At 38.4% G+C, this 26,520-nt stretch overlaps 1 protein-coding gene across 2 annotated transcripts in view; it reads left to right on the forward strand.

The window, feature by feature from the left end:
- The first annotated feature begins 75 nt into the window (after nt 1–75).
- Nucleotides 76–26,520, forward strand: part of atrx (ATRX chromatin remodeler) — a 66,564-nt gene continuing 40,119 nt past the window's right edge. The window contains exons 1-16 of one of the 2 annotated variants that reach the window (XM_039694200.2): nt 76–214; nt 1,935–2,029; nt 4,176–4,225; nt 5,032–5,081; nt 8,495–8,619; nt 8,706–8,822; nt 10,710–10,819; nt 10,898–10,965; nt 11,167–13,829; nt 17,055–17,121; nt 17,764–17,909; nt 17,994–18,164; nt 18,249–18,375; nt 22,270–22,369; nt 22,461–22,658; nt 22,762–22,903. In XM_039694200.2, coding sequence (XP_039550134.2) covers nt 195–214; nt 1,935–2,029; nt 4,176–4,225; nt 5,032–5,081; nt 8,495–8,619; nt 8,706–8,822; nt 10,710–10,819; nt 10,898–10,965; nt 11,167–13,829; nt 17,055–17,121; nt 17,764–17,909; nt 17,994–18,164; nt 18,249–18,375; nt 22,270–22,369; nt 22,461–22,658; nt 22,762–22,903 — 4,249 coding nt within the window. In that variant the 5' untranslated portion in view covers nt 76–194. Of the gene's footprint in view, nt 215–705; nt 873–1,934; nt 2,030–4,175; nt 4,226–5,031; nt 5,082–8,494; nt 8,620–8,705; nt 8,823–10,709; nt 10,820–10,897; nt 10,966–11,166; nt 13,830–17,054; nt 17,122–17,763; nt 17,910–17,993; nt 18,165–18,248; nt 18,376–22,269; nt 22,370–22,460; nt 22,659–22,761; nt 22,904–26,520 lie in introns of those variants that run through there. The other variant, XM_039694201.2, reaches the window with a different exon arrangement.

Genomic DNA, 26,520 nt, shown 5'->3' on the forward strand with positions numbered 1-26,520 from the left:
ACCAAGGACTTTCTCTTCCTGGTTTACATTTATGAGATAAAACCAGCCAATCAGCTGCATGGAGCTCCACCATAGCAACATGGATCCTGGCATTGTTTAATATCAAGCAATCCAAGTCTGCGTCTAGGGGGAAATAAATTCAAAATATAAAAAGCATGTTTTAAATGAGGTCGCAGGTTTAAAAAGGGGACGAAATGACCACCGACATCTGCAGGTATGTCTGCTCATGCACACACACACGACCGACACATGTGCTGGAACACACAGACAGACTCCTCTCCTCCACATGCATGCAGTCTGTATGTTGAGTCTGTCTGAAGTGCAGTCTGCATTGCGATGCTTGCATAACAAACTGCAACTGCACGGTTGCTAAGCATATCGGGGTCATAACGTCATGTGAAACAAAATGCATGCCGTGATTTCCACACATTAATTATTACAGCACGCGCCGGTAACGGCAGGCATGTGTCTGCCCAGAATGCATCATAGAACTAATGCCCTAGTTTCCCCTTCCATGCCGCACTTTATTTGCATTACATTATATATTATCTTTCTGTGCATTTCAAAAATGCACGCAAAGAGGTCGCGGACTGTCGTGTCAAAAGTGAACTGCATGTGACCACTCGCGTCCAGTGTGTTCCCAGAGCGCGCGCGCAGATCAGAGGAGTCTCGCGTGCGCCATTTTAGCGCGTCTCGAGCCATCCGGCAAGATGGCGCTCTCGCTTTGTCTGCCCTGATCGGCGTAAAACACAATTTACTTTTACCACACACGTGAAAATTGACCGGATCGAATGCAAAAACAGCTTTCCTCGCGGGGCCAAAACAGTGACATCTCGAAGATCTGCGCGTGTGAGGAGCATTGAGATCTTCAGGTAGGTGTAGGGATGTAGCCGGGTAATATGCGCGTGCATTTGTGCACTTTACATCCATGCATAAGTGTTGCGAATAGTTAGGGGGGTGTCATAATGATATTTAATGATGATTTCATCCTAATGTAGTGCATTGCTTTATGTTTTACAAGTAGTTTTCTTTATTCACCCTATTGTGGAGATATATCTGCATTGGTCGTGCAAAAACTAGGCCGTTCTCCACCAAATTCTCAGTACTTCATTAAAATGGCTGTTTTGGCGTAGATTTAGGGGATGTGTGTATTACTTTTGTGTCTCTCTATTGTGTTTTCTTTGTACATCAGCTCGTGTATTGAAAATTAATCAGTCAGTGTCAAACAAGTAGCCAAAACATCATGAACAGTCTGTAGCGAGACGATTTTTTTTTTTTTACCCCACTCTCGTCTTATTCATGTGTTTGGTTTGGTGGCATGTTTCTTACTCTTAATGTGAGCACGAGCTGATCGGTTTGTTTATGTTCGCTGTTATCAGTGCGTGTCTTCCGTCCTGTAACCGGCTGTTGTGTTTCGCGCTAATAGGAGACGGGCTCAGTGATGACGCCACCTGCCAATCAACAGAACCCGCTAAAACTCGCCTCACATTAATAACGGCTCTCATTTTCGGTCATTGCTAGTGTTTAACCTTAATTTCAGCTATTTATGTTTATTTAGACCTAAATTGTGTTTTTTTTTACGACATACAAAGTCACTTTTGTTTGTTGTTAACCGAGGTTTAAGCATGATTTTATTTTTCAAGGGACACTTCGTAAATCAATGGACCGTGTGAATTCTGCTTCCTGTACTATCATTTTGTTACTCTTTTATTGCTAGTTATCTTTATTAAATTAACTGTGGTTTCTTCCACAATATCTTAAGTACTAACTTACAGTAATCCACTGATGTCCTTTTTTGTGTTATAAAATGTAGCTCTTCCTACACTGAAATTCCTTATTCAATTCAGTCTGTGGTATTATTGTTTGTAAATGTGGCCTATTGTTTTCGTATGTCTTTGTTTCTTGATACATACTATATCATGTGTTTCTTTCAGGTCCAGTAAGCTGAATACATTGGTGACTAAACTTCATGAGTTCTTGGGTAATTCTCCGGACGACGAAAGCATTGGTTCTCAAGACATTTCCAATGGTGAGGATAAGTGATGGGAGTCTTCTCCAAAAGAGCCGATTCAAAGACTCTGAATTGTAGAGATCGACTAATATAGATTTTTTTTAAATAACCCAATTCGATTATTTGGATGTGTATACATGCCTGAAAAAACGGTATAGCACACAGAACCATATGCGGTTAATTTACCACAACTGTAATTTCTAATAAATTATGTAAAACTAATCACATATTTATATTAATAAGCCATAAATCATAATAAAAAGCCTTCATATATAATACATAGCCTAATCAGCACTCAAACGCACACATAATGCTTGCCACAGCTCATCTGCAAACCTAATGATTATGAATGTGTTGTGAAAAAACAGGAGACAACATTCTAACTCTATTGTTTTAATAATCTATTGTTAATGATCTATTGTTAATGTTTTCTGTTTTTTCTCGGCTATAAAGATTAAGAGCCAGTATACACTGAGGTTCGGTTGGTTTTGTTACGAGACTGAGAGTGCCCTGTTTGTTTTAATTATTTAACATAAGCACAATGTTTTGTTGTTATTGTGAGTTTAACAAATATAAAAGTAGATCCTTTATAGTTTGCATTACTCTTATCTGCATGACCAAAAATTACAGTTAAAAAAATATATATTTTCAGTGAAATGTAAGTGATCACACACAAACGCTTGAATTTGTGGCTAATTGTATTCTGGAAATGTACATTTTATTACATATCATCCAAAACATAAGAGCGATGTTTCAAGTGATGGGCCATATTTGAGGTCGATGAATGATAGGCGAATGTTTTGATTTCCTGGCGTTAGCGATCCGTCCGTCGTGGACTGTGTGATTTCGCCACTTCCCGTGGAGTTTTTATTTTTTCTGCGACGACTAGATTAATACAATTTTGGTCGACAAAACCTCATCTAGTCGACTATCAGGGGTCAGCCCTTGAATCAACTCTTGCTACGTCTGAAATGGCTCGCGGATTCTCTGATCCCTGTATAGTGCGTGGCAGTTGAGTGCACTAGATCAGCAACGAGTGAAGGAAATAAAGCGAGGAATTCAGACTCTGACGTATTACACAGTGCGAGAGGAGCTGTTGCAGAAACAACGATCACACACTTTTATCCTGCATGGAGATTATTGTAGAAATACCAGTCAGAGTAACTTTAGTCTGTTTTATTAATGTTCATAATTGTTTATGACCATAAATATTTAAAAAAAAAAATCACATCAAGCATAAATACATGTACATTTTTTGTATTTATTATTTTTAGTAACTTTAACTCTCCTCTCCTTTTAGCCTAGAGATGACCAAGGCCGTTTAGCACTATAATTTAGCGATATAAAAAGCTGAATTTGTTAAAACATTTAATTATTTAATTTTGACATAATATTCGACCATGGTTGTTTCTTGTGTCTTTTGCCGCTGTAAAATTCGGTATCGGAACAGCTAGGTAACGACGTTGATAATATTATCATTTCAAGGATAAAATATCAACAATGAATTCGTCTAATTTGGACAGTCACGCTAAAACTGCGTTTTGTTAATAAGGCTTTGTGTTGGGGAAAAAAACTGACTGAATATTTCCCAATAAAATTATTTGCATTTAATTTACGATTATGTTATTCGTGATTGAAAATTTTATAGATGTATTGTAACTAGGGTTGGGTATCGTTTGAATTTGAACGATTCTGATTCCGATTGCGATTCCTTGTTTCGATTCCGGTTCCTAACGGTTCTCGATTCCGATTCTTTTAAGAGGCAGGGTCAAAAAAGTTTAGCTAACCTTGCTAACCAACGGCCTTTCTGAAGGAAATAATCCTTTCTGAAGGAAATACTCCTTCTGTAAAAATACTCCTTTTGTCACAAATTTAGCATTTTGCCAAGATTTCGTTATTTTTAGAAAAGTGAAGCCACACTTTGGATCGCCGACGTAAGGTACTCCTGTTCGACTCGCGCGGTTATGCCCGGTAGACGCTTCTTCGTTGGTGTTGTTCAGCGGTTTCTTCTTCCGCTCAGCGGACTGTGAATATCGAAACTAGGAATCGAAATTTTAACTTTTGAACGATTCCGGGAAAAACGAAAAGTTAGTCTCGGTTCCAATCGATACTCGATTCTCGATACCCAACCCTAATTGTAACTTTTGCTTTTCTCATATTTCAGGTAAAATGGCATCCAGTGACTTAAACATCCCTGATGAGAAAATGAATGAGGTGTGTGTCTACAGAGCCTGTTTTTTCTTTTTCTGTGTTTCTCTGCAGTTTGAAGAGCTTTTCCCATCATTCTCTGCATAGATAAAACATCCATTATACAACTAGGCCTAATGCACATCAATTTGTTGGCCTCGGGCTTCCTATCTTTCTTTGTGTATGTTAAATTGAAATCCAGCACTTACATTTTATTCCAACAATGTTAAGACTAAAATCTCCTGAACGCCCATCACACCATTGTAATGATTTCTGAATTGGTGTTAAAATATACAGATATTAAGATGTCCCTGTGGGCATTGTGGTTAGGACCCTTTTATGCAACACTAATATATGAGGCTAATGTTGCTTGAATAATTACTCCGTGCACACAGTTTATTCAGATATTATTTCTGTGATCTGCAAATCTGTTTTTAAAACATTTGCACTATAAAAAATGCTTTTCTTAAGAATTTTTAGATATTTGGACTGGAAACAAGACAAAAATGCTAAGCAAAATTACTTGCTGGTGGGGTTAGAAAAATAATTTTGTTTCTGTTTGAATTAAGATAATTTTTTGTACCACATAGTCAGATCATTTAGCTTTTTTTAAGCAACAACTCTTTTAGCTTTGATTGATTTCCCCAGAAAACAAGACATGGCTTTTTTCTCTAGTAAATGCATCTTGATTTAAGATTTTTTTGGTACTCGTACTGGTGGAAACAAGACAAAAATACTAAGTAAGAAAAGCATGTTTTGCAGTGTGGAGAGTTGAATTAGTGACATGTGGATTTAAAATCACTGAAAATGAAATTTTCTTTTCTTTTTTCCAGCCCGGTTGCTCCTCCGAAATGACCAAACCCTCATCTTCACGCTCAAAGAGGTGAGTTGCACTCGTTGTTTTGGCTCTGGCTCTTATCTAGTGAAATAGCTGGACTGAACTGATACCGTCTATGTTGTCTTTTGCTGTGTTCAGTTCAAAACCAGATGCGAAATATTCCCTAGGGAATATGGTCATCTGATCTTAAGGCCATTAAATGTCACGTGTGTATTTCCTTGATCTGAGCATTACATTTTGAGTTGTGGTCTTAAATCTGATGGAAAAATATAGCCCTTTAGGCTAAAATCAACATTGTTACTTGGTCATGTTTTCTAGGCTTGCTGTAGTCTGTGTTACCGGTGTTTACAGTTATAAACTGAACGCGTCGCAGCAGGAGTCAGATTCACGGTTCATTTACGAGACTGGAGTAATGAGAGATGTCTGACATTGACAAATATCTCCATTTACTTGGATGTACGTGTGAATTCGAAGGCGAAAGTGAAAAGCAAACCCACATTCAAGAGCGATTTCCCTGCATGCTGAATTTTCTATTCGTCAAAGAATCCTAAAAAATACAAATTTATCACAGTTTCCACAAAAGTATGAACGTTGATAATAATCAGAAATGTTTCATCCGCATATAAGAATGATTTCTGAAGAATCATGTGACCACAGGAATATATATTCACATAGAAAACAATGGATTTACATTGTAATAATATCTCACTGGTCTCCTGCTCTTGCTGCAGGGTCACAATTAACACGCTACCTATGTCTACGCATCTGGTACAATCGTGATAAATGAGTAAATAAATACATTACGAATAAATGCATAAACCAAACTGAAATTACATACTCTAAAAATATATATTTAAGCATTTTTCTCATATTGTACAAGGATTAAACCTAAACCGTCTGAATATGTTTTTTAAATTACATAAATACATTTGCGAAATTACATAAAAATCTATTCCAAATGATAATAAAAATTAAGTTCTTATGTATATCAACCATCAGTTGAATATAAAAGCACAAAAACTGTCAATCTATCATGGAAAACACTCTGCAGTGGTCTCACCACATGATATTTAAACATTTTCTAATTTTAATTCAGAGACATAATTGGCCACCTAAACAAAATAAGCTAGCTTCCCACAAAAGGTCACTGAAATTTTATAATAAAAATTTATATTTTGTAGAAATAACTTTAATCTTTTTTTTTTTTTGAGGTCATATCACATGATATCCAAATGTAACTACATACCAGCCGTTAAAAAGGTTTTTTTTTCTTTTTCCAAATCTGAGAGAGGGTTACAAACTTGCTGCTTTCATGGGTCCTTGGTGAATTGGTAGGTTAAATGATGCAACTTCCTGTCTCTGAATGGATCTCAACATAAATTGCCGAAATGGTAGCACCACTTGATATTTCATAAAATTGACTTCATCGGACAACGTTTGTTTGTATATTATTATGGAAATATAAATACAAATACTTAGCAATTTTTACCATGACTTCAAAGCATTTTGGAAATCATGCCAAACAGTGTAGAAAATAAATTTAGAGTCATTTCAAAGACGTTTCCGAAACAGCAGTAATGGCCGGATGGTCGCACCACATGATATTTTGACATTATAAATAACAGAAAATGTAATGGTTCTTAAAAAGTTAAAGTGAGTACATAGATGGGAGAGGTACTATATATAAAGTATATGATATCTTTTCATGCATTTAAAGCCGTTTTTAAGGTCTTAAAGCCTTAAAGGGTTAGTTCACCCAAAAATGAAAATTAAGTCATTAATTACTCACCCCCATGCTGTACCAACCCCGCAAGACCTTCGTTCGTCTTCGGAACACAAATAAAGATATTTTTAACTAAATCTGAGAGGTGGATCACTGCTACATAGGCTCCCTAAGGGAATGAAACTTGACGGCCCAAAAAGTCAATGAAGAAAAGGTTTAAATATTCCATGTGACTACAGTGGCTCAACTATAAGTTTATCAAGCGACGAGAATACTTTTTGTGTGGAAAAAAAACATAAATAACGACTTTATTCGACTATTCCATTAGTTCCTTGTGGGCCTTGAGACGAGAGTTGAAGAGATTTCCAGAACGCATGCGCGAGAACTGCGATGAGGACATTCTTCTTCGACAACTTCTTGTTACCGGCTGCTCACTGCTTAGGAGTATTACCGCCACCCAGGGCTTGACATTAAGGCTTGTCCGCTTGTCCGGGACAAGTGGATTTTTTTGTAGGACAAGTAGAAGAGAAAATTAGTTGTCCGACCGGACAAGTTAAATTTCAGACAAAATAAAATGCCATGTTACTTCACGTTATATGTGCCACTCGTCACGTCTATTTTACAGATTTACCGATTTTAAACGAACACATTTTTCGTGCTGCCTCTGAATGTGACTCACAGAAAGACACGCACCAGTATAATGCGCATGCACAGACCGCGCTCCAGAAGTTCTCTTTCGCGCTTGAACGAACATCAACACACACAATTTAAGCCAAAATGTCATTTGTCGAGTATCTTCGTAACATAATGGACATAAAGAGTTGTGACTCGTGAGAGAATAAGGCGCGTGTGAGATCCGCGTCTCTGTCCACAGTGGCTGCTCTTAAAGGGCCAGCTACCAATAAAGCGTTCTGTCAGTAAAGTTAATGAAAGAACAAAGGGAACAGAGAAAATTACTCACTGCTCTTGACTAAAGAACTTGTGTAGCTTTAATAAGGAGTCTATACATAATTTATAATTTATGCAGCGCACACTGTTTGATAACTTGATTCAATTTCTGTATATGTCCTACCTGTTAGACAGTTAATTTTTATCCAGACATCAATGGCTTATTGATCATTATAGGTGTTATCAATCATTTAGTTGTTATTGCTAATTTCAGAATTATCACTAATCTGTGTGTGCATTGGGTTTAGAACCAAACAAGTCGACTCATGAAACCATTTGTTTATATCGCAATCGCATATCACAACCGCAATATTGACCTCAATAATCGCAATATGACATTTTCCCCAAATCGTGCAGCCCTAGATAAAATTATAAATCTTTGCCCAGACAAGTGACTTTTGTGCATGGACAAGTGAAACATAAATTTACTTGTCCAAAGGACAAGTGCCTCAAAAATTTAATGTCAAGCCCTGCACCCAATGTATAAGATGACGTTATCAGCACATATATAAGCACGTCATATTATACGGTAGGTGGCGGTATCGTTGGAAGCCGAAATCTGAATACCAACTGCTGTTGTTGCTTGCACATTACCTTTTATAACAATTGAGAGATTACAATGCTTCTGTAGTTTGACACATTTTATGGCCATGCTCTTTGAATTAGCATGTGGGAATTGTGTGCCTTTGGGAGGAATGTTAGAAAAGTGGGAGGGAAAAGGATATATATTGATGCTGTGTATCAGAACAAACCTGTTGACCTTTCCCCCCCTTTTTTTAAATGGAAGAAAACCTTCATTTGTGACCAAGCACACCGCTGTAGATGAACCCGAATGTGCAAATGAGAGTGGAGGTGAACACTGCACAGATGACAGCATGCAGAGCGGCCTGGATATTAACAAGTTACCGCAAGGTTGGTCCTCTGTTAAGATAATCGAGTGTCTTCTGAAGCGTGTAGTTGAAGAGCCACACTGAACCTCCTGGCTTCCCGTCTCTCAGGCACAGTGGTGGTGAAGCCGGAGCCGGTTGCTAATGAAGCTAAAGATGAATTTAGAGGTCCGGAGTTTCGTAACCGAGGAAGTAAAGTGAAAGAGGACGCACCACGGAAACGTTCGGGTGAGTGAGCTCATGTCTGCTGTAAATTATCTCAAACGCCAGTGAAGTTTATTGAATTTTCAGAAATCAGTTATTTATTTGCCATTTATTTGTTATGTAACACCTATTGCACATGTTCGAATAACATGAATGTAATAGTCGTAAGAAAGATTCCCTTGAATCTAAAGTTTAAAAAGTAATTTTGTAGTGTAACCTGTTTGGCCGCAAAATGGGAGGATTTTGAAAGTAGTTATGTTTTGTGATCATGACACCTTCACCTCTGCAATTTATTGCATTGCCTTTCTATTTTTGCAAAATTTCACTTATTTGGATGGCTATATCTGCTTTTTGTGTCCGTTATGCCGTTTATGTTGCAAAGCCGTCTACTTAGACGGAGTCAAGTTCATCATTGATTATTATTCGCACAAAAATATTTTCTCAGTACATCTGCACATTTCAAAGTGGAAGTATCATGTGTCCATCAATCCTTGCTGTTGCTAAAACATTAAAGCGCAGCATTCACAAGTGTTCAATTGCAGCATATTCTCTACAAATATTTTATTTAAATTAATTTAAAAATGTTGTGACTTATTGATAATGATTGAAATTTCAGTCCTTAACTCGATTAATGAGAGTGGCATATTTAATCTAAATGTGCATATCAGATGTAAAACAGAGTTTAAATCTGTTTACTTCATTACTTCGCTCACGCCAGTATAAGAAGGTCTACGTTTATTTTTTTATAAATCCCGATATGTGAGCGGAAAATTGCATATGTACATTTATATGCTTTTTTTTTTGTGCGTACTCAACTTTATACATCAGGCCCCTGCTTCTGAATTACATTTAAGGACCCGTCCACACTACTGCGTTTTCGTTTAAAAACGGAGAATTAAAACGAATACCATCTCCGTCCACACCAGCGTTTTATCTGCGTTTTAGAAATGATCTCCGTCCACATTAAAACGACTGAAAACGCGGATCACGTGACCATTTACCAACACTGGGCATGCGCGTGCCGGTGTAAACAGTGATTGACGAATCAGGGAAGGATACGTCATGACTGATAACACCCAATCATGGAGCCAAGCGTCAGCCCCTGCGTCAGCGTTTCTGAAGTCCTACGTTTTGTCCCGTCCACACTAAAACGCCCTCCGGAGATTCAAAACGCAAATCGGAGCTGCAGCGTTTCTAAACTTCTCCGTTTTAGGTCTTCGTTTTTGCCGCTTTAGTGTGGATGGGAGGTGCAAACTAGGGATGGGCAACGATTAATCGCATCCAAAATAAAAGTTTATGTTTACATAATATACGTGTGTGTAGTGTGTATCATTAATTTGTATGTATAAATACACACACATGCATGTATATATTTAAGAAATATTTGCATCTATATACTTTATATGTATTTATACATAATTAATATTATATAAAAATATAAATATTTAATATATTAATAACACATTTTTCTTAAATATACACATGCATGTGTGGGTATTTATATATACAAATTAATTATACACACTGCACACACATATATTATGTAAACACAAACTTTTATTTTGGATGCGATTAATCGCGATTAATGGTTGCCCATCCCTACAAAAGGTCTCCGTTTTTAAACGAAAACGCAGTAGTGTGGACGGGGCCTAATCTTGGGGTGTTTTCACACTTGAGTCCTCTTCAAAAGAGTGTGCCAATTGCGGAAACACCCTAAAAACACCCAATTAAATCGACCTGATTATCAGTAGTGAATTTGCAGTGATCAACTAACAGATGCATACAAAATGTGCAGTGTTGGGGCTGCTCTAAGACCAGGATTGAGAAAGACTGCTAGAAAATTAAAGAGTCTAAGGCAGCATTGCAGTATTACCGTTTTTTTATCTTCATTTATTTTTTAATCTCTGACAGACGAGAAGCTCCAGGAGATATTTAATTGCACAGCATGTGGACAACAAGTCAATCATTTTCAGAGGGACTCCATCTTTCAACATCCTGCACTGCATGTTCTTATCTGCAAGGTAGAAGCCAGATTCACTTGATACAGCCAATCATGCACTTAAATCTCTGTCATTAACATGCATGCCTTTTTCTTACAGTCATGTTTCAAATATTATATGAGTGATGATATCAGCAAGGATGATGAAGGGATGGATGAACAATGCAGGTTGGTGCATAACATTTATTTTTTTATATAACATTATAGCTGGGATGAGTAGTTATGAGTAGTAGTTAATACCAATATTTGTGTAATTTCATGTTTACCACAGCAAAAACTTATTGTAATGAATGCACTGCTTAATTAACAAAAAAAGTTAAATTAAAAGAAAACTGTATTTAATGATTGGATGTTGTATTTTATTTGCAGGTGGTGTGCAGAGGGTGGCAATCTGATTTGTTGTGACTACTGCAGCAATGCCTTCTGCAAAAAATGCATTTTGCGCAACCTTGGACGAAAAGAGCTGTCTGAAATAATGAATGAAGAAAGCAAATGGCACTGCTTTGTGTGCTGCCCAGAGCCGCTGAAAGACTATGTTAAAACCTGTGAAAAAGTTTTGCTCAGTTTGGAATCTCGTTATAAAAAGCCCAGGGGAGATAATGACAAGACAAAGCGTGAAGACCGAAAACACAAGCATACCAAGCGAGAAAAAACCGCAGTAAATGGACAGGATTATGCTTCAGACGGAGCGGGAACCGTAACTTTTTCCTGTAAGACCTTGAAAGTTCCCAAAGAGCTAGTCAAAAAGACCAAAAAACTAATCGAGACCACGAACGGTTTGAACCGTACTTTTGTGCAATTCCTCCAGCACACATCAAATGGCCCTGATGTTAAGGCGGTAACTTATAGACACTTAAAGGCCTTCAAATCAGTTTTGGCTGATCTGAAAAAGGCTCATACAGCTCTTGAGGACTCGCTTGAAAAAGAATTTGAAGAGAGAGGCCTCAAGTTTCAGAATGGAGAGGAGCAAAGACCAGCAGACAGTCAAACTGCAGGTAAAATGGTTGTTAACTCGAACCATGCTGACCCCACAACTGTCAGTGATGATGGTTTGGATTGCCCTACTAAGGACTATAATCCTGTGGTTGAAGAGGACAACCAACAGGAGAGTAACTTGGCTGATGTTGAGATGAAGGACAGCCTTCCACTCTCGCCAGAAGAAGCTCAGGATTGGTCTGAAGAAGGAGACCGGCCTGAAGAAAGACCCCAGTCTGAAGAAAGAGGCCAGTCTGAAGAAAGAGGCCTGTCTGGAGAAAGAGAAGGGTCTGGAGAAAGAGAAGGGTCTGAAGAAAAAGTCCGGTCTGGAAAAATAGGCCCGTCTGCAGAAAGAGAAGACTCTGGAGAAAGAGAAGGGTCTGGAGAAAGAGAAGGGTCTGAAGATAGAGAAGGGTCTGAAGAAAAAGGCCGCTCTGGAAAAAGAGGCCGGTCTGGAGAAAGAGAAGGGTCTGGAAAAAGAGGCCGGTCTGGAAAAAGAGGCCCGTCTGCAGAAAGAGAAGTGTCTGAAGAAAGAGAAGGGTCTGAAGAAAAAGGCCGGTCTGGAAAAAGAGGCCGGTCTGGAAAAATAGGCCCGTCTGCAGAAAGAGAAGACTCTGGAGAAAGAGAAGACTCTGGAGAAAGAGAAGGGTCTGAAGAAAGAGAAGGGTCTGGAAAAAGAGGCCGGTCTGGAAAAAGAGGCCCGTCTGCAGAAAGAGAAGTGTCTGAAGAAAGAGAAGGGTCTGAAGAAAAAGGCCGGTCTGGAAAAAGAGGCCGGTCTGGAAAAATAGGCCGGTCTGGAGAAAGAGAAGGGTCTGAAGAAAAAGTCCGGTCTGGAAAAAGAGGACGGTCTGGAAAAATAGGCCCGTCTGCAGATAGAGAAGACTCTGGAGAAAGTGAAGGGTCTGAAGAAAAAGGCCGGTCTGGAAAAAGAGGCCGGTCTGGAAAAAGAGGCCAGTCTGAAGAAAGAAGCCAATCAGAAGAAAGTGAAGCTAAAGATCAGGAAATGGCAGATAATCCTGACTTTGAGGACAGCTCTCTGCCAGCGGGTGAAGCGTCTCTGGATAAAGACATTGTGTCTATTCCACCGTCTGTCCCAGAGGAACTCTTTGAAATGGTCGAGAGTCTCGCTGTAAAGAAAGAAGAGGATGCTGGCAACTCGACAGACTCCAGTGATGGGAAATCGACAACCAAAGCTGAGGTTGTGGAATCCAATAAGAGCCTTGCAAAACTGGGTAAAAAACTTGTCGTTAAACTAACACCCGTTCCTCTTAAAATTACCATAAAACGAGATAAGAGCAGTGAACGGTCACCTTCAGAAGAAATGGATGGAGAGACGTCACAAAAGGAGGGTCAAGATAGCCGACGCTCCCCCAGGATGAAGACCACACCCTTACGCAAGTCGCCGGAGGCAAAGAGCAAACGTAAAGCAAGGTCATCAAAGGCAAAAGAAGAGCGCAGTGACCCAGTCGGGGAGCAGTGTGATTCAGACTCGGATGAGGTCCCTGAGGTCCTGCAGACGGCGGCTTTGGAGGCCAGCTCTGATGAGAGTGAAACCGAAAACTGCGAGAAAGCTTCCGGAAAACGTACCAAGAAGAAATTGGTTACTCGCTCAAGTGCGAAAGGGAAGCCAAAGCGCAAACTCGATATGGGCTCCTCGGATTCGGACCAGAGTGACAAGTCGTCAACAGCAAAAAAAAGTAGAACCAAAAAGAAGAAAGGCAGGGAATCGGACTCCTCAAACCACAACTCCGATCTTGAGAGGCAGATGAAAAACCTGGCCAGGATGGGTAGTGGGAAAAAAAAATCCAAAGGCGTCAAAAAGGAAGAGGAGGAATCCAGTAAAGAGGGCAAAAAAACACCTAAAAGGTCATTCGAGCGGAAACGAAGGTCTCAGAGAGAGAAGGCTAAAACCAAGGAAGAGTCTTCCTCCAGTGACGAAGAAGAGGAGGAGGAGGAGAAGGAGGCTGATAACTCAGGAGAAGACAGTGATCAGCAGAAGATTAAACCAATACTCGAGTCTGTTATGGCTAGTATTGATGGTTTCCATCAGTCGTCAGGTCAGTCAACAAAATGGTTGAATTAAGCTACATTTTATGGTAGAAAGTATTCGCTTTTATTCGATTTTGAATTAGGAAAAATAAGATGGTAGGAAAATGTACTAAATTAACCACTGTCTTTTTATAATAAAAATAATTGATGCCTACGTACCGTACCACTTTTTGGGTAGCCTTCCGTTGGGGTACCTAGCACAGTGAAAGGGTACTAAAAGGTGGAGCTAGACTCACTGCAGAACGCTGATTGGTGGACGGTATCGTCACTCGCGCGTGCTATACAAGGGCATTAGAAGCATACAGTTGAAATATAATTCTATTGTTATTGTGTCCCGAAATGTAGTTTTAAGACTTTTTCAGGCAAGAAAGTAGTTTTTTAAAGTTCAAATCTGTGGTTTATTTACTGAGATCCATTCCAAGCGATCACCGGACGCTCGCGTCTCCCGCCTGGAACAGCCTTTCCTCGGCTAGTCGTTCTGATGTTTGCCGCTGACTCTGACGTCTCTGTAGTGGTTAAACATGAGATATAATTCGTCTTGTATAAACCTAACAGGTGATCTTTGGTCTCGTGAATATATAATTCGTTCCCTGGCCAATAGTTTGGGCAGAAGGATAAGTCATGTTTCATATATTTGAGCGCTGAATTTGTATATTTGACTGAATTGTTTCTTTATGTTAATAAAGCTTTACTGTATATCTTTTTGTACCTTTTACTTATACTTTTATAATGGCTATTATTGATAAAACTGAAATTCAACAAAAAGAGATCGTTTTGTCATTTTATTTTATTAGCCTATAAGATCATCTGTAATGTTGTTTATTGCAACATTTGTACCAATGCGATATGCAACACATTACATATTGCCTGGAAAATGCTTAATATTTTTAAATTTAAACGAAAAGAGGCAGGGTTGTGATAATAAATTCAAAACTGGCAGAGTTTTGTAATAAATGTAATGTTACATACATGCCGTGAATATAATCAATAGGCTATGCTTTGCCTGAACCACATTTGTGTGCTTATAATGTATTGAAATTAAATCGAAAAGAAGCAGAGTGGCGTTTTATAAAATATTTCGTTTTATTGTTGCCTAAAATGTACAAACAGAGATAACCGGAGTAGCAGAGCGAGCTGGCGCATTCAAGAACGTGCTGTTCCATGTAGCGTTGTCACGATACCAAAATTATTGTTTCGATACCGATACCAAGTCAAGTATTGCGATTTCGATACTTTTCCTGAAAAGGAAAGTATTTCTTACAAGGCGTTCGTTTCATATGCACCTCCTTTGCATAGGCCTGTGCTCTTTAATGCTGTAATAACCTAATATAAATAAATCACTGACTCTGATTATAATCATATAGCCGATAGATCATTTTGCTGATGTTTTGTATCCTTTATTTTAGCAGCTTGCAAATTATTCATGCTATCTATGAAAGTCGGGGGGAAAGTTGTACACCTAATACAAAAATAAATGAAACATCTCCAGTTAACTAGCAGATAATTCATTTAGTTCGCTATTAAATAAGAGATCTAGCGCTAAAATCAGTTTGTTTTTTTTGTTTTTAAATCAAGCACCACTCTTTTTCGCTGCTATCAGTTGGATACAGTGTCTTTTGCGGCTCGCGCAGTCGCGCACCGTCTTCACACGGACGCGCGCTTCAAACTATCGCCGTTGCGGAGACCTCTGGATTGTGTTGCTAATAACTTGCAATGTATAACTATCAGACCGGCCCTCGAAACACCACCGGCCCACCGGGAAAAGATCCGACTCTCCTGATTGCCACTCCGCTACTGACAGGCGGCCACTGTATCACGTGTGCTCGCGCATGCAACACTAGTTCCATTAGCAGAATTACTGGACTCGATCGCGTCCTCAGGGTCGTTCTCCTGAGTCGGACTTTGCGTAGACTACTTGGTATTGAGAAACGCCTAATGCCAGCGCTTGTTTCTTGTGAAAAACATGTCGAGAAGCAAGAACAAGATCTGCTGTCTGTCATCAATTGTTGTTTACTATGTCGCTTTCTTCGCGCGAAAATGACGTCGATCGCTTCTTTCCAGCAAACACCACGTCTATCAAGGGTAGGCTACTGTTGGCGGTGGAAACGCAAGCCAGATCATGGTTTACTGACCCGTACTGTACTGAAACGTAGCGTACTGCTCAGTGGAAACGAGCCATAAATGACCTCCTACTTTGGGCCAGGGTCAAACCCAACACAATAGGATCCACCAGTGATGTTTTAAATATCTACATTATTTTTAATACATCTAGACAGTGAAAGAGTGCAAGCATATTCATCTAAGGCCCCGTCCACACTACTGCGTTTTCTTTAAAAACAGACACCTTTTGCTACATTTGCACCTCCCGTCCACACTAAAACGGCGATAAACGAAGACCTAAAACGGAGAAGTTTAGAAACGTTGCAGCTCCGTTTTGAATCTCCGGAGGGCGTTTTAGTGTAGACGAGACAAAACGGAGGACTTCAGAAACGCTGACACAGAGGCTCACGCTCTACTCTATGATTGGGTGTCATCAGTCATGACGTTTCCTTATCTGATTCGTCAACCACTGTTTACACCGGCACACGCATGCCCATTGTTGGTGAATGGTGATGTGATACGCGTTTTTAGTCGTTTTATTGTGGACTGAGATCATTTCTAATACGCTGGTGTGGACGGAGATCGTATTCGTTTTAATTCTCCGTTTTTTTAAACGAAAACGCAGTAGTGTGGACGGGGCCTAAAATAATTCTGTATCTTCAGGATCATGAATATTGCTATTCTGGTGTCTCTATTGTCCTGTTCTTTGGGTTTCCAGCAACAAGTCCAAGTTTATTAGTTTAAACACACAATGTAAAACCAAATTTACCGTTTTAATCAACAGTAAATTTTTGTTAACTTTTTTTCATACATCTTGGAGAATCACTATAACATCATATCGTGAGTTCAGCATCTTGATATGTATCGAATGGTGACATGAATGTCCTGTTTAGTGAATAGAAGTTAATTGATAAATGATCAAAAAAACTTTACATAATTGTCTAAAGCTCTTCACAGTACTGTAGCTTTGCAGGAAGGATTCTTCAAGCTTCTTGGAGACGTTGTTGCAGTTCCTCTAGATCTCAGTTTTTGGTTTTTGATGATGATGAGATCAAATCATACCGGCTGTTGTCCAAAAAATCACTTGTGACTTGTGTTTATTGAATTTCATGTTTTTTTTCTTGTTTATCAAGGTGATGAAGTTGAATTAAAGGCTGAATCCTCCCAGGTGGTGGATGATGATGATGACCCTGAAAACAGGTATCATTTATACTTGCTGTGAATATTTTTTTAAAGTTTCTGTCTGTTTAAACACTAACACTGTGGGTCTTAAAAATATCATCCAGTGAAAGTTATTAAAGTCCCTGTATTATGCTTTTTTTGGATATGACGCTTCATGTAGTGTGCTGTATAATATCTATTTGTAAATGTAAAATATCTGCAAAGTTTTAAAGATCAAAAGTACACTTTAACCTCCAGGTGCGTCTAATAAAGGACAAAACGCATATCTCTGGTATTTGCTCTATTTGAGTTTGTTTGACACGCGCAAGTTTCGAACAATATAAAGCTAAAATACCAACTTAGGCAACTTGGTGTTGAGTTTTTTTATTTCCTGAAAAGTATTTTACATACAAGGTTTCTGCCCGACAGCAACGCTTCTGCATTTCAAGACAGTAACTGTTGAAATTATTATTAATATGCAGAATCCACTCTGTTTTTATCATTCCCTGGGGATCAAACCCATGATCTTGATGTTTGTAGTTACTTTGATGCACGCCATTCTGCATTTGATTAAGATGATCAAACCAGTTACCTTAAAAACATTCTAGACTAGACATTCATAAGTTAAAGTTGTATTTTTAGGGACTTTTGGCCTAATCTTGTTTCTATCTCTTCTAAAAGAATTGCCAAGAGGATGCTTTTGGCGCAGATCAAAGCCAACTATTCGTCTGGAGCTGATAGTTCATCGGATGATGAAAACGCAGACAAAGAGGATAGGAATTCACGAAAGAGAGGAAAAGATGGTGCAAAGGAGCAAGACGAAAGCGGTGAGTTAAGAATTAATGCAGATTTGAATGCAGTTTAAAGCAGATGTGTTCTTGTCATGTATAATGCATTGTTGTTCCTTGCAGAAAAAGAGGATGAGGATGAAACTTCAGACTCCGGCTCAGATGTGGATGTGAAGAAAGGTGGCCAAAGGCACCGTTTGTTGCGCAAGAAGTTGACTCTAAGTGAGGGTGACTCTGATGAAGAGACCCCAGTCAAAAAAAAGAAAGAAACCAAAAAGAGAGGCCGGCGGAAAGGTCAGTGTCGAGTCTAAACATAAGCCGCCGGCACATGTGACTCCTCTGAAGTGTTGTTGAATTGTTTTATTAATGTGTGTGTAGTGGACAGTGATGATTCGGCAGACTCGGACTTTGAGCATTCGCTCTCGGGCTCCAGTGATGCGTCAGGGCTCAGTGAGGCTGTGAGTGAAGAAGAGGATGAAAACAAGAGCAATAAACGCAAAACACGGTAAGGATGGCATGCCATGGCACAGCCATTGACACATTAGTTCTCAAGTTTGAGTCCCTGATCCACGTTACTGTCCCATATTTAACCCTCAGGTGCTCTTCGGTCATTTGAAATTTTAAAAATCACAACTTCATCGGAATGTTCCGAAACTTGGTGACTTTTATGGCATTGGGTATGTGAACACAAAAAAAATTAAGGTCATGATCCGAGCAGGCTAAGTGCTCGTAAAAAAAATAGTCACACTTGTGCTCTTCGGTCAAAAATGACCGACCATAGGAAATGAATGGGAAATTGACAAAAACACAAAAACTTTGAGAATTTTTGTGTGTACAATCTACAAATCGGCCACGATGCAGAAAAAAAGTGCTCAGCATTGAAGGGGTGACACTGTAAAACATCAAGAGTGCAAAACAGACATAACCACCCCTACGCACACACATACACACGCACACTTTTATACACAAAAACACCAATAAATTGTGATTAAAGAAATCTGTTTTGAATATTTAAAAATCACAGCTTCTTCAGAAAATTCCGAAACTTGGTGACTTTTATGGCATTGGGTATGTGAACACAAAAAAAATGAGGTCATGATTCAAGCAATTTAAGTGGTCGTAAAAAATGAGTCACACTTTTGCTCTTCTGTCAAAAATGACCGACCCATAGGAAATGAATGGGAAATTGACAAAAAAAAAAAAATTCTCAGAATTTTTGTGTACAATCGACAAATCGGCCGCAATTCAAATAAAAAGTACACCGCAGGAAAGGGGTGACACTCAACAACGCAGTGCTATGCGCTCCTCTGATTCTGTTGATGTGTTTAAATGCAGACTTAAGACACATTTATTTGTTCAGGCTTTCAATTAGCTACCTGTGGGTTGATATGATCATGTACTGTTTATGTTTTTATTATGTGTATTTTATGATATAAATTGTTTTTGTTGTAAAGCACTTTGTGGCCCTATACCTGTGAAAGGTGCTATATAAATAAACTTTTACTTACTTACTTACAACATCTAGAGTGCAAAACAGACACACCCACCAACACACACACATACAAACACACTTTTATACACGTACACACCAATAAATTTTGATTACAAAAAGTATGTTTTGAATTTTTAAAAATCACAGCTTCATCGCGATGTTACGAAACTTGGTGACTTTTATGGCATTATGTATGTGAACACACAAAATTGAGGTCATGATCTGTGCATGCTAAGTGGTCTTAAAAAAATAGTTACACAATTTTTCTCTGTACTGTAACCAGTGGTGCTAATTTTCTTCAAAAAATATTTTTTTTTCTGAAGGCCTACAGTCTATATTAAACTAAAATACTGCATTAATGTTTTTTTGAAAAAAATAATATATACATAGAAAAATATATATATATTTTTCCATGGCAAAAATAAACCATACATATTAATAGATTCAATTAAATTGTCTCAAAATACTAAATTAAAATAGAATAAATATTATAGGACAAAAATAAATTGCATTGATTTTACTGGGATGGAGAAAGTTTCATTTTTAGGTGTCCGGTCACTTTTGACTGGGAAGATAACAAGTGTGACTCCGAAACGAAGAGCACCTGAGGGTTAAAGGGATAGTTCACTTCAAAATGAAAATCCTGTCATCATATACTCACCCTCAAGTTATTCCAAACTTGTCTGAATTTCTTTCTTCTGTTGAACACAAAGGAAGATATTTTGAAGAATGCCGGTAACCAGACAGTTAACTGGACCCATTGACTTCCATAGTATTTATTTTTCCTACTATTGAAGTCAATGGGTCCAGTTAAATGTTTGGTTACTGGCATTCTTCAAAATATCTTCCTTTGTGTTCAACAGAAGAAAGAAATTCAGACAAGTTTGGAAGAACTTAAGGGAGAGTATATGATGAACTGTCTAATGTTAGTCAATTGACCCCAATGCATCTGAAACAAAGAGCAACTCAGCTCTCAATTTCTGCTCTCCAGGCAGAGCATCACGAGGGAAACGCCATCTATGTGTCGCAGACAGTCAGTTAGTGGGTAATACTTAGAGCCCAGACCGAGATGCAATCACTGAATGCATTTATTGTGGTCTATAGTTTGACCTTTGCTAAAATAAATACCTGATCATTGTGGATGTGAAGGTCCACTGACATATTTCCATTTAAGAAGTCTTTAGTTTCTCATAGTGGTGCAGTGTTGTTGTGGGAAGCTCTCTATTTCGATAGTCCAATTCAGACATCCTACTAGTGTTGTCAAAATATATTGGTATTTGGAAATGTATCGATACTGAAATATTTTAAATGGTTCCAGTGCAGTGTCGATACACTCACTCTCTCTTCTCTCCCTCTCACTTAATCGTCTCATTCCCTCCGGTTAAATAATGCTTTTATAGCGTACAATTTCACCGCTATTTAAATTGCCGCAAGCCCAAAAGCTCGTTCACCACTGATTTATAGTTTAAGTGGCGCTCTCAATCTCATACAGCTGCCTCTCTAACAGCTCGCAAGTACCAAATAGACTTCTTTTTCGTGGCTTATTGTGCTGGTAACACTTTATTTTGATAGTCCACTTTAGACATTCTACTACAAATAAGTAACGTTTCAGCTACATATAAATTAACTATCATTAGAGTATTAGTTGACTGTCAGCTTAATATCTGCTAACACTTTATTTTGTTGGTCCCCCAACAGACATTCAACTGACTTTAAGTGACTTGGCGACTACAAGTAAACTTATTCTCCTAACCCGAACCGTAACACCTAACCATAACCTAACAGTCTACTGACAGTCTACTATAATATACTAACACTCTAATGACAGTTAGTTGACATGTAATGTAGTTGAAAAGTTACTTATAGTTAGTAGAATGTCTAAAGGGACTATCGAAATAAAGTGTAACCTTGTAAATAGTTTAGAGACAAGGCATGTTGTGTAACCGTACATTCGATTGGAATATTCCTGCTGCTGTCTGTCATGTTAATCAAAGAACAAAAGACAAAGAAAATCACTCTCTTCTCTTGATTGAATAACTTGAAGCGTAAATTTGTATTTCATTTTTACATTGAAAACTATCCAGTGTTATTTTGCATTGGATTACTTTGATTTTCTGAATACCATTGAAACGCATGAAAACATTGATATAATTTGTCTCTTTCTTCTGTTGTATTTATTTGTGCTATCATTTGCAATTTTTTCTTACTATATATTTATATAAAATGAAATAACAATTTTATAATATAGTAATATAAAATATAGCATAATACATATATAAAATGTATAATAATATAAAATGGAATTGAATTGTCATTGTTTTAAAATAATATAAAATATAATTTGCCATGACTGTTTACTTGTCTTTTTTATATTACTACAAAATTACCCAAATTATCAAAAAAAATTATGAGATGATAAAATGATCTGTATGTGCGGTATATGTAAATCATATTAGAGTGATTTCTGAAGGATCATGTGACACTGAAGACTGGAGTAATGATGCTGAAAATCCACAGGAATAAATGACAGCTTAACATTTATTCACGTAGAAAACAAATATTTTAAATTATAATAATATTTCCCAATATTATGTTTTTTTACTGTGTTTTTGATCCAATAATTGCAGCCTTGTTGAGCATAAGATACTTCTTTCAAAAACAGGAAACAAATCTTATTGACCCCAAACTTTTTATGGTAATATATGTTTTAAGTGTTTAGTCTCAAATCAAATGAGCAAATAAAAAATTGTCTCTCTGGCCACCTTCCCCCTTCATAAAATCGTCCGCTAAAGTATTATGGATTATTAATAATCATGGTTTATTAATGTATTTTTTACGACAAATAAGTCTTTTACTGTTCGCTGAGGTAAGCAAAACTAACCAAACATGTCCTGGCAACACTTGTAGATCGTCCAAGAGAGCAGGCAAAGACGGTGAGAGAAGTTACCAGAAAGAAAAGAAAAAACGACGTCGCATTAAGGTTCAAGACTCCTCATCCAGTGCCAAGGTGCCGTACATTACACATCCATTTCAGCACGATCAATTTACAAACGGCTGTTGTGTTTATGTGAAGGATGTTTGGTTTGTCTGCTCTACAGAGTGGAGAGGAAGGAGATGGAGATGGTGATGGTGACGAGGAAGGGGATGACAAAGGAACACCCAAAAATCGCAAGAAGATCCGCAAGATCATTAAAGATGACCTTCTGCGGACAGAGACCCGGGATGCCCTGAAGGAGGAAGAGGAGAGGAGGAAACGCATCGCTGAGAGGGAGCGCTTGAGGGAGAAACTACGAGAGGTACAAATCTCGGATGCAAATATTTAGGGCTCAGAAACTGTTCCTCTGGATTATAGTTTTCATCTTGTACAGGAAACTCAAAGCTGGGGCTCTTTAATTTCAGACTATCGTGGTGGAGGAGTCGTCACAGATCGCGTGTCCCATCACCACAAAACTGGTGCTCGATGAGGACGAGGAGACCAAGGAGCCTCTAGTGCAGGTTCACAGGAACCTGGTGACCAAACTCAAACCCCATCAGGTGGATGGTGAGTCAAGCACACGTATATTTTTTTTTAACCCTTTCACGCGTACGATCACACCGGTGTGATCAGTCTTGGCTGGTCCCTGGAGCATACGATCACACCGGTGTGATTAGAACGGTCAGTGCTTCACGTCATCAACTGCAATTCAAACTTACTCTCACGAGCCAGAGACGGACGACTATTATCTACTATCTACTACTATTGAACTACTATCACAACTATTGAGTGTTTTCAACCACATAATGTTTATTTTAGGTTTCAGACATTTAAATACACATATGTACAAGCAAAACAATGATTTTGAGTTTGTAAAATACACACTGATGTCTATGGAAGCGGCAATAATCCTTTCAATTATAATAAGACGACACATTTTATTCATATCAGCAACACATTGTGTAAGTAGCTTAACATTTGACCCTATTCTTCTCCCAGTTCATCAGCCACTTACTTTCATGTATTTCGTGAGAAGTGGAGGAATTGACGTAAATCCGACAGATCCGATTCTCTGAACTGAAAAAGAAACTAAAATGGCGCCACCCATTGTGCATACAAAATGGCGCCCCGTCACCGGTCCTAGTATAGCTCATAACCCCCGCCTCCCCATGTTATTCAATAGGACGCGAGACCAACTAAACAATTAAATTACACTTCAAATATCCTTTTTCCAAAGATAGTTTCTGTCATTTACTGTAGTTTCTATCACGTTGATGTAATTTCAAGTGTTCGTTTTTAAAATAAGTTTGTTTTTAGTTGGTTAAGTGATGATAAAAACGGTGCTCTGACATCATGATTGACAGCTGTGATTGACAGGTTCTCTGTGCGAGGTAGTCACTGAAGCACCAGCGGACTTTTTTAATAATGTTGATTATGTGGTTAGTAGTTGTATTTACCTTATTTTAACGAGGTTCTGCAATCAGCAGACATCATTGGAGAAGAACGAAGCAGACAGGGAACACTTAATAAAAGTGCGGGGCGTGTGCTTGCGTTTGATTCAGCGAGAATGAGGGCGCGGCCTTGATTTCGCGGCTTAACTTCCTGCTCACGACTGCGCATGACTGGTCCTGAAACACGCAAGTGCGCAGACTCAAGTCCATGATGTCAGCGTCATATCGAGACACTGGCGGCTTCAGTTCTCTCTGATGGAAAAGAGCGAAGGGGTGTCGTCCATCTTTTTTTACAGTCTATGATACAGCTCAACTAACGCGATCGTTATAAAGATGTTTAAACAACAAAACCCATCCACTTGCACATATTTGACAATCAGAATATCAGTGTTTCATGTTATAGCTAATACATTTGTGAATATTTTTAATAAAAAAGGAAAAATTACATAAAAGCAGATCCTCATTCATTCCGTGCCCTGTTTTGGTTGTGCTGCGTCATGTGACAAGCAATGACGCGTCACCATGGAAACATTAAAGTGGCAATAGGCTTGGGCGGTATTACGGTAATATCGTATACCGCGGGATCTAAAAATAGCAACGGTATCATTTTGAATATCGTCATACCGTCAGAAAAAAAAACAATGCACTTAAATAGGAGACAAGGAATCCTTGTCTCCTATATAAGTGCAATGTTTTAAATACAATTTATTTAATGGCTACAATGCTTATATCTGGTTCTCATGACGTGACAGTGTGGTGACGAGAGAGTGGGGGAGAGAGGGCAAAGATTGCAAGTTGCGCACCGAGTGACTTGGTCTCGAAGAAGAACACGACTTCTGCAGTTTGGCAGGGATGGGCATTTCAAGCAAAAATAATATTTAAAGATTGCCTGGTATTATTCGATTATTATTTGAAAGTTGTGCCCCACCACCACATGCACGCCACATGCATGTCTACAGCGGGACCGACCGTGTGACGCTGGTTTGGAAAAAAAACGTATTCCTTTCATATTTTTTTAATAATATGATGTTTTTCTATGTATGTTGATTTTATGAAAAGGGAACTTCATGAGATGACTAAGATAACATCATAAAATGCGCAATATCGGAAAACATTTGTAATGGGTCAGTCAGACATGATTATGACCACTTATTACGTTTTGTTTTGTCGAAATCCTTTCTTTAAAACGAATTTCGTTTTGAATAAATTGCATCTTCATTTTAATTTTTTTTTCATCAACGAATTGCCTGGATTAATTAATAATAAGCAAATATAGTGATCAGGACACGCGCCGGCGCGTGACTGGAGCGCGACTCATGCATGAACTGAACCTCGCATATAAGAAACAAGATCTGAGACGTGTATATATATAGTAAGCTTGAAATGTCTTCTTTAACAATCTAAAAGAAATTGCGCTGCTCTCTGCTTATGTTTAGGCTAATTCATATGAAGTGTGCATTACTCTTTATTCGCGTTCACTACCGCGAAGATGCCAGTTTGCATGCAATCTTTAGCAGCAATTGCCATAGAAAACACGTTGGGTCAGTCAGACATGATTATGACCACTTACTACGTTTTGTTTTGTACAAAGCCTTTCTTTAAAACGAATTTCGTTTTGAATAAATTGCATCTTCCTTCCGCATCAACGAATTGCCTGGATTAGGCTAATAAATAAAAAGCAAAGATAGTAATCAGGACACGCGCCGACGCGTGACTGGAGCGCGATTCATACATGAACTGAAACTCGGCATATAAGATACATGTCTTAATGATCTGAGAAGATGTGTATATATGTAAGCTTGAAATGTCTATACTTTTAAACAAAACAATTACAAGCTAAAAGAAATGGGCTGCTCTCTGCTATAGGCTTATTCATATGAAGTGTGCATGATTAGGCTACTCTTTATTCGTGTTTTCATACCATGAAGATGCAGTTTGCATCGTCAATGCAATCTTTATCTTTGCAGCAACTGACATAGAAAACACTAGTTTATTAATAAATAATTTTATCTCGGCTCCACTCGGCTTGCGTCGAGAGCTCGTGGCGCGTGATCTTCAGAAATGCGCTCCCCTCTCTGGAAATATCACCACTCTGCTCACATTCTCTGGTGTGAGACAATGTGTATCTCCTGTTTTCTAATAGTTGATTGACAGCTTTTAGATGCATTATTGGAACCGACACTCTCTGGTTGAACGTGTCATCATGTGTGATGCCGTCTGAGCCTTATCTCGCAATTTTTAATTAGTCACGCGGTAATACCGTATACCGCGGTAAAATAGGGAGGAGGTTTGACGGTATAAAAATTTGGATACCGCCCATGCCTAAGTGGCAAGTTCTAAATAACGGTCGCCTTAAAGCTCACGCTGGGGGGTCAGTTATAATATTTTAAACTTGCGTCTGAAAGGGTTAATGCTTTGGTTATAGCAACTTTTTAGTATTTCTAGTGTGTCCCTGAAAAGGGTTCATAAAATATAAATCAATGTTTAAAGTCCTCATGAAATAAAGATTTACCCTATTTCTTATTAAATGTTAAAAAAAAAAAAAAATAGCAAGAAAACAACTTTCTCCATCTCTAATTTTTTTTTTGCTGAAACCAAGGCTGCAATGGCCCCAAAAAAATTATATAACAAAGTCGTACAATAAATCTTTACCCAGAAATGCGTCATGTTTCATGTTTGTTTAAATGTGTCAACTAGTAATTTTATTTCATCTCATTTTTACTTTTTTAATTT

Source organism: Pimephales promelas, chromosome 9, assembly GCF_988280905.1.
Source record: "Pimephales promelas chromosome 9, fPimPro1.hap1.1, whole genome shotgun sequence".
In the NCBI taxonomy this organism is placed as follows: domain Eukaryota; kingdom Metazoa; phylum Chordata; class Actinopteri; order Cypriniformes; family Leuciscidae; genus Pimephales; species Pimephales promelas.